The sequence below is a fragment of the Hydractinia symbiolongicarpus genome, chromosome 4, assembly GCF_029227915.1.
Source record: "Hydractinia symbiolongicarpus strain clone_291-10 chromosome 4, HSymV2.1, whole genome shotgun sequence".
NCBI lineage: Eukaryota > Metazoa > Cnidaria > Hydrozoa > Anthoathecata > Hydractiniidae > Hydractinia > Hydractinia symbiolongicarpus.
In genome coordinates, this window is record NC_079878.1 from 11,278,975 (window position 1) to 11,291,179 (window position 12,205).

At 35.3% G+C, this 12,205-nt stretch overlaps 1 protein-coding gene across 1 annotated transcript; it reads left to right on the forward strand.

Moving 5' to 3' along the window:
* Positions 1–1,658: 1,658 nt before the first annotated feature.
* LOC130641247 (mucin-2-like) lies at positions 1,659–9,102 on the forward strand. The gene is made up of 11 exons (XM_057447966.1): positions 1,659–1,814; positions 2,134–2,193; positions 3,289–3,462; positions 3,582–3,699; positions 3,781–3,851; positions 4,078–4,182; positions 4,595–4,652; positions 4,729–4,879; positions 4,955–8,117; positions 8,218–8,385; positions 8,617–9,102. The coding sequence occupies exons 1-11, from the start codon at positions 1,676–1,678 to the stop codon at positions 8,790–8,792; spliced, it is 4,383 nt and encodes a 1,460-aa protein (XP_057303949.1). The 5' UTR covers positions 1,659–1,675; the 3' UTR covers positions 8,793–9,102.
* Positions 9,103–12,205: the final 3,103 nt, after the last annotated feature.

A 12,205-nucleotide genomic window follows, 5' to 3' on the forward strand; every position in this document is an offset into this window, starting at 1 on the left:
CCGCGGTCCACTAAATGTGCGCCCCTTCGGCGGGGCGCAACAAACACTATATACCCGCGGTCCACTAAATGTGCGCCCCTTCGGCGGGGCGCAACAAACACTATATACCCGCGGTCCACTAAATGTGCGCCCCTTCGGCGGGGCGCAACAAACACTATATACCCGCGGTCCACTAAATGTGCGCCCCTTCGGCGGGGCGCAACAAACACTATATACCCGCGGTCCACTAAATGTGCGCCCCTTCGGCGGGGCGCAATTAAAGAGATGTGAAAAGCTAGAAAGTAAGCACCTCCTTTAAATATCGAAAATACAGACGACAAAAATTAACCAGTCAAATTTAAAGTTCAGAAGGTTTTTTGTACTTAAACGTTAAATTTGATTTATAACGATATTCCGGTACTTATAATGAATAAACGAAACTGTCCAACAACGAATTTCAACGATAAATTTAATATACTTTTAAAAGTTTCTGTTGTTACACTTTTTAACAAAATATTTGTTTGCTTGTGGATTTTTGTTCAGTGATCTATGCAAAGATTTGAAATGAAGCTACTTCTGAACGGTCACGTTTGAAATTAAAGGCGAATTATTTGATTTGAATTGATATAATATTTAAAAAAATTTAATTCATATATTACTTTTTTTATATCTAGGTCAAAAGCATGCGCAATATGCTTTCTCAGTCGTTGCACTCTACATTAATAATACCCGTGGTGTGTCTGTACACGCGTGCAAGAAACAATTCGTGCTATGGGCACACGAAATAACGTGGAATTTAAAGGACGGACTACCCCGTAGATTTTTTCACGGGTTAACGACTAGTCGCTATACCAAAAAAAAATCAATGCGTATATTTTTATGGACTTTGCTGCGACGGACGAATCCCCGTGGATTTTTCACGACTAGTAATGAAAAAAATAACAGGACTTAGCTGTTTTTATTTGAGGCATGCTATGCATTTAATTTTCGAACTTTTAGCCCTCTAGATTGGCGTAAGCGCTGTTCAAAATTTAGAACTATAGCATGGCTTTGTGTCGAAAAAGTCGAAGATAAATTACGTATAAAACCTTGTTTAAGTGAATCTTTTTCATGTTAGATATTTTTTCACGGTAGCTGTTAGTAGGAAAACAAGTTTAGTTTTGAAATAAAAATTCATAACCTGAGATTAATTATATCTCTTCTAAGTTTTAAATAAAAACCATCAAGAAAACCACGCTCAATTAAACATAGAACATTTCGACAGCCTTTTTGGTTGCCGTTATTAACCATCTGCCATATATATATCCAATCATATAAGGTTAATAATGGCACAATAAAGATGCCGAAATATTCTGAATTCTAATAATTCAGATTTTCTTGATAACTGTTATTTAAAACCATAGTGTATGTAATGTAAAAAAAATTAGCAAAGGCGCCATTCTCGTGGTAATCCCTTAGTGGAAATATGATTATCCTTCGGTTGTGTTTTTTATACGTAAGAAGTGTTTTGTTTTGTGTTTATTATTGCATGATTGAGAAAAGATCAATCACTTTCTGTATTTTTAAGCGCATCTCTCAATGCCGAATTTGTCTGAAAATTTAGACAGAAAGGCATTTAACAGTGTTATAGTAGAATATATGCCTGGAAATAGATAGTAAATTTAAGCATGAAACGCTGACTATAGAAACATGGAAAATGAATTTTGTAACAAAACAACGATCTCTTGTAATTTTCATATTGTTGGCTCAGGCGAGCTTTTTATTATGTTTGCCTATTAGTTATGTTACAAATGGGTCTGGTGTTCAAAGTAAAACCATATATGGGAAAGAGAACAGTGAGTTATTAAAGTCATTTATATTTCATTACTCTGGTATATTAAACAATTGAAAGTTATAATGAAAATGGATGTACACTTTTTTGTTTAAGCCTGAATACAGAGCAGTTTTTTAAACTTCAAAGAAGATCTTTAAAGAATCATATTTAAGAAAGTTCTATTCTATAAAAGCGTCAGCCGTTTCAATATTTATCGACGTTTCAATTCTTCTCAATGCTTCGCGATTGGAGTTATGATACCTATAACCTAAGTCTTGGGTTTCCTTAACATAATATTTTACATATGTAAAAAAAATGTACTTAATTTTCCTTGTATTTAGCTAACTCTACAGCCAAAACAAAAGCAGAATTAGATGAAGAACTATCCGCTGAAGAAAGTGGTAATGAGATATATTTCATATGAAGTGTTCGTTTAAGTTCATCCGGACTTATTCTGCCTTACACGTCAACTTCGTTCCCAGGACATCTTGTATCTTCTCCAAAATCGTGTTGTCAGAAAGATGCAAGATGCTCTGGGAATGAGGTTGCCTTACACATTATTTTTATAGGAAACACAACATTTTTTGTTTTTTTTCTTAAAAAATGCCTTGATTATAAAGAATCAAGCCTGATGCACCCTCGTCCCAAGGGTTTATTGTCCCTTTGATATGAAGGAAAGACAAAAAACCTTAGGGATGAGGTGAGTCTAACGCTCCTTATAAAGTGCTTATTATGAAAAGAACAAGCATTAGACAAGTAAATGTCGTTCAGAAGTTTCTGAGGGTGCTTTCCGAGGGTGATAAAGATTTTGTGCGGCGTATAACTTTCTTCGTACCATTTTTTTTTGGTCCGATAAGGTATATCTCACTTATACATCCCTCTTCAGCTCCTCAATCGAATACATACAACAAAAGGTAAAGTAAAGCATAAATTCTAGTAACGGGACCAGGTGTTTTAATTTTAATGCCTACAATATCTATGTATTTGTTTTTAATTTTAATGCCTACAATATCTATGTATTTGTTTAGTCTATAGTTACAAATTATGATTTACAAAAACCTATTATAAGTATTCAAACCCTATTCGATCAAGTGTGGAGTGAATGCCGCCCCAACCCCTTCTATGTTTTTTAAAACTCTATCTTGCTACGTGGCACAGCTGTGATACTTACTGAATTGTCATATTTATTTATTAGACACCTTCCTGCCAAATGTTAAGGTCCAATCAGAGCTTTAGATATTAGCAATTACTCAAAACTATTCCATAATTATTTATATTTAATTTTTAGATCATGTCACAAAAAGTGTTAACATAAGCAAAAATGTATTGCTTCCATGAAAAGTTAAGGAAAGGACAGAGCCCTCTTCGTCTCCCAACCCCGGTCATAATACGAATAAAATTCACAAAATGAAATGAAGTTTCTTGATAAACAACATGACGTAAGGGGGGAATTCACTTCGGGTTTTCTCACATATTCCCGCTTTCCATTTTTCTAGCACAATATATGAATGGAAATGGTCAGATCGCTGAAGGTGACATCAAAGTTAATCAATACTTCAAGCTTCTGAAGGAAGTTCAAAAACAAACTGGCACAAGAAAAGACTTTATCAATTATCCGAGATACCAATGGCCTACTAGAAATATTCCATACGAATTCGATCCTGCTTTAGGTAGATGATGTTTAAAAGTCTTGCAGATCATGAAACAGCAGATGCTTTAGTTAAATTCTGCCAAACCGTGAAAAAAATGCTCCTAAGTTAGCTATTAAAAACTAAAAGCTTTATTTTAGATGAAAAAACTCGTCAAGCATTTATGAGTGCAATTGAAGACTTTAAAAAATATACCTGTGTGAATTTTATCCCAAGAACAGCAGAGACAGACTATATCAGAGTTTATCAAGGATCAGGGTAGATTTTTTTATTATCCAAAATGGTAGCATTTGATTTCTTCCTTTATTTTATTTTTTCCGCATTTTCTTTTTACTCTAGTTGCTGGTCTTACGTCGGACGAGTAGGAGGAAAACAGGATCTTAGTTTGGGACTCAATTGTCATTATAAAGGTTATATATTTTTGAAATTCTTTACTTCTCCATAATATTAGATGTTGTCTGTCTGTCTGTCTGCCAAAATCTGGTTATGCTAAACCACACACAAATGTTTAAGCAGAAAAAAACAAATGCGATGTAATTTATTGACTTTGTTGTGACGTGCAACTTTCGTGAATTTTCCACGGGTTAACAACTAGTTGTATATACCATAAATGTAAAAGCAAAAATTTAATTTTAGGAACTGCTGCGCATGAGATGATGCACGCGCTTGGATTTTTTCATGAGCATACTCGTTTGGATAGAGATCAATATGTGACTGTATATAAAGATAATGTTGTCGATGGTCAGTGTTTCTCTGATGTGTTATTTCAATGTTATTTTATTTAAGTTAAGTTCACATGGTTCTCAAAAATGATTTAAGGGCGTAGTAATGAAACATCTTAGATACTTAAAACATGTTTTACTTTTATGTTAACAGGTTAGTTCTAGTTTTAATGCATAAAAACCGTTCTGCATTCGGCTAAGGATCTACTCAGTTTGATTCCACTACTACAATATATTGTTCACAACACTTGTGCAACTAAATGTAGAAACTTGCATTCAATATTGTTCAATTATATGCCAGACAGACATTATATAGCCACTTGAAACATATTTTCCATATGTACATACCGGTTTTAGAGAGACATACCAGCTTCAAGAGTCCTTTGGCGTCCATATGAACCGAGCTATAGTGTTTAACTTTTTTTCCTTAGGTGTGTTAGAAAACTTTGAGAAATACAAGAAAGGATTAGCGGATTACTACGGAGCAGGGTATGATATATCGTGTTTTACAAATGTTGTTCCAAGACAGAACAAGAATAAAACTCTGTACTGTTGCTCTTTATAGATACGATTACTTAAGTGTAATGCATTATGGAAGTAATGCCTTTAGCAAAAATGGAAAACCAACTATTGTAGCAAAGGATCCAACTGTAGAAATTGGACAAAGGGAAGGACTTAGTGAAATAGATGTTCAACAAATTAAAAATGTATTTAAGGTACGTTGAGTAAACTTGTAAAAACTTTAACTCTTTGATAAAATAATTATTCACCTATTATTTACTTATATTTAGTGCGAAAATACCCCAAGTGCAACATCTACTACAACTACTACAGAGCCTACTACGACTACCACCACCTCCACTACTCCACAGCCTACCACTAGCACAACATCTACTACAACTACTACAGAACCTACTACGACTACCACCACCTCAACTACTCCACAACCGACCACTAGTACAACTACTACAACTACTATAGAACCTACTACGACTACGACCACCTCAACTACTCCCCAACCGACCACTAGTACAACTACCACAGAGCCTACTACGACTACCACCACCTCAACTACTCCACAACCGACCACTAGTACAACTACTACAACTACTACAGAGCCTACTATGACTACGACCACCTCAACTACTCCACAACCGACCACTAGTACAACTACTACAACTACTACAGAGCCTACTATGACTACCACCACCTCAACTACTTCACAACCGACTACTAGCACATCTACTACAAGTACAACAGAACCTACTACGACGACCACCACCTCAACTACTTCACAACCGACTACTAGCACATCTACTACAACTACTACAGAACCTACTACAACTTCTACAGAACCCACTACGACTACTACAGAACCCACTACAACTACTACCACCTCAACTACTCCACAGCCAACCACTAGCACAACATCTACCACAACTACTTCGGAACCCAATACGACTACTGCAGAACCCACTACAACTACCACCACCTCAACTATTCCACAGCCGTCCACTAGCACAACATCTATTACAACTACTACAGAACTCGCTACAACTATTACAGAGCCCACAACGACTACCCCTACGACGAGTACTCCACAGCCGGCCACTAGCATATTTACTACCACTACTACAGAACCCACTACGACTATAACAACCTCGGCTAATACCGCTACTCCACTGCATACCACCACTATAACATCTAGCACAGCAACTGAAAACCTAGCCACCACTAATTTAACTACTATTATCACCACCTTGACTATTTCATCTACGCCACAACCAACAAGCGGTACACAATCTACTACAAATACTGCACAGCCAACTGCAAATGCCATAACTTCAACTACTACTACTGCCAAACAAGGCATTAAAACAAAATTTACGCCGAGTGTGGATATTTCTACAACTATCATCCCAAAACCTCCTACTGGAAATATCACGAAAAATCCGAGCTCAAGTATTTCTACATCGTTCCCAACATTAAATCCCAACCATACATCTGACACCACTACAAAGCCAATTACTACAACCTCCAGAATGCCATACACTACAGTAGCCATCTCCAGTGTATCTACAACAAAAGGATTGGAAACTAACATTACTAGTAATTCCATACTAAAGAAGATTACCCCAAATGGTGAATCCAGTACGGTCATTAAACTAATAAAAACTAAAGGCACATACACAACTTTAAACCCAAATGGTAATGAATCCTTAACTAACGTTACAACATTGCCGCCGATAACACATTCCGTCGTTAATTCATTGTTACCAAATATTACCACAACCATGGAACCTAAAGTCGTTACCGCAACTTCAAGCAGTAAATTAGTTACCTCAAATGGTCCTCTGAATACCTCTGCTCCACCAACATATAGCAGTAAAGTTATTGAAGGAAATAAATCCTTCACTAGCACAACAAAAGCAACTAGCAAAGCGTATTCCAACTATCAAACAAATTCAAGCAAACCAGATAACTCTGTTCCAACAAAGTCAACCTCTGCAGTTTCTGTACCTAATACATTTCCTTTTGAGTCTTGGACAACATTATGGAAAATTATACCTACCCCAACCACTCCTGGCATCGGTAATGCCACTCCTGCATCTTTATCTGTTTCCTCGACGTCAAGTAAAGATAAACAAAAAAATATATCAAATACTACAGGTCAAACGTTTGTCTCTGCACCATGGAGTGTGGTTTGGAAGGTAATTTCTCCGGTTGAAGCGACAGCTTCCCCCAATGAAAGCAATCTTGCAGCAAACAAACCCACATCAACCGTGAAATGGCCAATGCCTACAGAATCAACGAATACTACTACTAATAGTCCGTGGAGCGTAGTGTGGAATAAAATTACGCAAGCGGCATTTCGCCAGGATACCGAACTTTCTACTTCACCTAGTCCTGCTAAATTTTCTAAATTAATGCAGGATCTTACCATTTCAACAACTACACAATCCAAATTAACTACATTACCACTGACGTCTTCAACTACACCTACAAATAAATTAAAACCAGAATTTACAGATGAATACGTTACTAGTAACACTGTTTATTCCAGTAATTCTACAACCAGCACGAAAAGTTCCACATTAGTTGCAACAACTTATACAACACCAATGATTCCAGAATCAAGCGCAACGAAAAATCCAGCTTCAATGCCTACATTTTCTACGACACCAGCTGTTACAGCGAATACTTCATCAAGCACAACTCCTTCCCTTGTTAGTAGTTTTTCTCCGACAACACCTACCTTGATATCTTCGAATGGTTCAATGCAGTATAAGACATTATCATCAGAATCGCCTTCTCATAATCTCATTAGTACAACAGTAACTTCAACTTTATCAACCACACCTAAACGTTCATCAACAATATCCAGTACAAGATCAACAAACTACTCTGCATTGTCTCCTACTGTACAACCTACACAGAAAACAACAGTCTCGAAATTGGAGACATCAAGAAATAAAACAAATTTCTTACCGTCATCAACGATATCGACAACACAAGCAACAACTACGTTAGCCTCTGACCAATCCAATCAATATAATTCAACATCATCAACACAAATGACCACTCAAATGCAAGCCAACAAAGCCACAAGTCAACTTGAAACTGATCCTAACACAATAGGGAACAGCTCACACAAACAAAATGTCACAGATGATGTATATACTAACCAAATGTTAAAAAATAACAATGAGATCTCTACAGCAAATCAAAATAACAAATTCAATGACACGAGACTGATTTCTACGACATCAAGCCCAGTAGTTACTTTAACAAAAATACTAACGAAACCATTTCCAGAAGCGTCAACAATAAAGCCTTTTATTACAGCTACAGGCGTGTCGCAAGCTGAAAATACAAACCAATCAATTGCGAACACTCAGATTCCAATCGAACAGACAACATCAGAAAGCGAACTGTTAAACTCACAATCTAATGGTGAGTAAAATGGCTTTATTATTTCTAAAGAAAATTTCTCTCAAGAATAAGACGTGGCAATGTTGTTTTACTGGACTATAAATTAACTTTTGTTATGCAGGTTTTCCTGATTGGCCGGCGGACTTCAATCTTTTACTATCTGGGAATGACCATTCGTGTGGTTGCAAATTACCTGGATGTAGGTGCAAATGCATTGAAAGTGACAGTCGTGTTATCTTGTGCCACAGAAAAACGAAATTTAATCCTTCCTTTGAATGGAGCAGAAATGGTGAGTACTTCTTTGCTCATTTTTTCCTGTTTCCCATGATAAAAAATAATATTTCAGAGAGCCTTTTTTATAGTTGCTTTTTAATATCATAGAATTAGCAGGTACAATTTTGATGGCAACACCACTTTTTTTTCCTCAATCGTTATTTTAATTCTAATTTTTGTTGCATATTGGTTCTATCTGAGTATTATGACTTTAACTGTTTTATTTATTTATTTTAAATATTTTAAGGTGATGAGCCAGGAATGCGTTGCACAGAGATGTTTAAAGACGCAAGAAGCAACCAAAAATTCTTATGCCATTCATCAAATGCTCCATACCATTTAACACGCAAAGAAAAAAACCTGACATATTTTTCGACTTGTTTAACGACAGAAGACAATGATATGTCTTTATGTAACGTTTAAGCTACAAAAGAGTTGTAATGTCAGCTACTGGTCGTACGATGAAGGGCTAATTTTCGCGAGTAATGACTTACGCGAATTAAATTTCACGAGTCTGTGAACGTTTGTCGTATGCATTAATTTTCGCTAATGACCGAATGTACAGCATTTGCATTGAGTTCAGTAAATATCACTTCTGCAGTTCTTTGTTGCTATCTGAAAATGACAGCCACTGCAATGAATAAAATTTTGTAGCTTATATTAGTACATATATAGAATAACAATACGTAAACACGTTTTTATGAGCAACACAAAGATATGACTGAGAATCTTAATATTTATCTATTTTACAGCCTAAAACGATGCTTAGTTGTTGATTGTTGATTGCTATGTAAATGGTAATAACTAACTCACATGCTCGCTAGGTGCGAAAAAAAAACCCAATTTTTTTTTTTAAATAAGAGGACAGGAGGTTTTAAATGCGTCTTTTTCATTAATTCTTAGTCCTTTTCCTTTTCTTTATTTACCCACTTCAAGCTTGGCTATTGTTTTATTCTTTAAAGAATTAGGACTTTACGTGTTGCTTATAAAACAGTTTTATATCGCATTTGCTCTGTTAATGTAACTTGTTAGTAGAACGATTATAAGAAAAGTTTAACACGTAGAGTATTCAATTTATTCACAATCAATGTAATTTTGTTAGTTTTGTAGTTTTTAGTTTGTTGATAGTAACGCAATTATTTCAGTAAATATCATATGCTCGTTTTTCTTTCGTCCCTTATTTGATATCCACTTGAATAAATTTTGCCCAAGAATTAGTACGGATAATGATCTCACAAAATGATTAACAAGGGGCAAAACAGTTAGTTAAACAGGAAGCCCTGCGACTTGAAGATTTCCGCCATTAATAACCATTGATATTCAGTGATCTGAAAAGTCCTGGGATTTTTTTGGGAACTTAACAAATCAGGAATATCGATGGAAGCAAGTCATTGAATTCAAGTCTTAATTATTATGGGAACTATTCTGTAATTTGAATTCACAGCTAACTGACTTATATATAATTAAGACCAACATGGCAAAAATTTACATTTTAAAACTGGTAGGAATAGAGTTTTAATCTTGGGTTTAGGTTATGATCATTTTTAAAGAGAATATGAATTAGCTACACATTTACTATATTTTAAATTTTAAAAGAGTTTGATTGTAATATTCAACTGTAGTGAACCATTTTCACTGCAGTTGATTTGTGTATTTCATTATAAAACATCAAATGTTTTGCTACCAATATGGGCAGTGCAAGATTCCATAAATTTTGATTCTGAATTCAAATGTTCGTCATTTTGGTTGAAAAAAATCAGAAAATGTTAAGCATATTAACCCAGATCCGAGAATCATCCATAATTTAAATACTACAACCTGTCATTCTTAGTTTTGATTTTAAAAAATAAATTTTGAAAAATTGATGTGCATATTAGAAAAATTTGTGTGGAAATTAAGTATTCATATCTTCTCATACAATTTCTAACGTGTTCTCAACAAAATCACCCGCCTAGAAAATAATAGCCATTAAATATGTCGTTTATAAATATGTGGTTGAGTAAATCTGTCTCAGGATGTCACGTTAGCTAGTTAGGTACATACATAGTACATAGTCCAGCTAGCTACCTAGAGCTCGTGAATTTTAATGGGAAAAACTTTCAAAACATTTTCTAATTCCTTTCGCCAATATTAAACAATCAGGCTAAGCCAAATAATAGAGTAAAATCATTAATATTCTGACAATTTTGCTTTAATCAACAAAAAAGTTCTTTAACGTTGTGTCTACCATCTCTAAATCTTGCTGTTTGCAGTTTCTCCCTTCCTCCAAAAACCTTTCGCTTTAACATCCAACCTAGCATTGTCTCTGGTGTTGGCAGTTTCTAAGGAAAATTTCTCATTTGTGGTAAGCATTAAACGCGGTTCTGTTTTTACGTCATTGCAGACTTTCTTTAAACACACTGCTAAAAAATCTCTAATTTTATTGTGTCTGTTTACTACAAATCCATTGCAATTCATTGCGTGACATTCATTAAATTTTTCGCCACACGCACAATATATTGGTAAGTTTTTGAGTGGCGTATTGTACCTTAAACGAAGGGCGTTTCGGAATTCCTCCTTTTTAAGGTCTAGGTTCTGCTCCTTAATGGGTAAAGCTTTCAACCATCCACTAGCTCCTTTGTCGTATGCCTGATCTACCAGTGATTTTATGTTATCGGGAAGATTTTCGTGAATAGCTCTAACCTTATCTTTTTTTAACTTCTTACTTCTGCTTTTAATTCGCTTTTCGTTGTTTTTTTGTTACCATCGGTTTCAGGCTTTAGATTTTTCTGACTTAAGATTGCATTGACATGTATCTTTGCAATTTTAACGGAGACTTGGTGTTGTTCGGTTGCTATTTTTAAAATGGTGCTAATTCCGAGTCCTTCTTTTGATGGATTTAAGGAGAGCAAACCTCTATGATTGTTAAATACTTCGCATTGGCCTCCGAATAGGGCGGGTAGGAAATTGTCACTAAGCAAGGAGTCAATAGGTTCAGTGAATTGCTCAAATCCTTCGAATGTCCGGATGAAATAAGAACAACTTGGATTTGTTTCCTTTCGTAAAAGCAGCCTGCGGTTGGGTGTCGGTGATTTCATACAATGTTTAAAGATCCTTAGTCCACCTTTCGACCAATGGGCATCTTTGTTTGCTACCTTATCAGACAAAAAAATGTCGGACAAAAGTGAAGAAATTTTTCATAGGTGTTGAAAGTTTTGTCGGACAAAAAATTATGTTTGACGAAAGTTTGAAGAAATTTTAAACCAGTCTAAAAATGTATCGAGTATAGTTATTTTTTTTAATTTGCTAAAGTTATAACTTTGGTTTTCAGAAATTGCGGACACTAGTTATAATAATGACCACGGCTATTTTTTAATATTTAGATATATGTTTACGCCTAAGGTAATATTTACCCTCCCTGACCCCTCTGATGTGGGATTAATATGATATTAATATGATGACTATATTGATTATGTCAAAACATACAGCTGAATATCTATAGCTGAAGCTAGTGTCTATAGCTAGCTACCTTGCTACTTTTACTTAAAAACATAATAAAATAGCAGTAGATACACATTACAGAGTGTAAACAGCAGAGCGTGTTAGCTAGGTGTGTAGTCACCATTTCTACGCCAGCCAAGGAAAGGTGTTATTTTACGGTATCTTATTTTAAAAACTATATACAATAACCTATTTGTATGTGCTTGGAGAAAAGAAAAAAAGAAAAAAACTGGGCTCTTTTACCCCATAGGTGTTTATGTAGCGGAGCATGATATCCTTTCCCCTTTTTTTTGCGTGTCCCATTGTTCATACCCAGACAAAGCAACACAAGTTAACCAACTTTGTTCCCGCCAAAT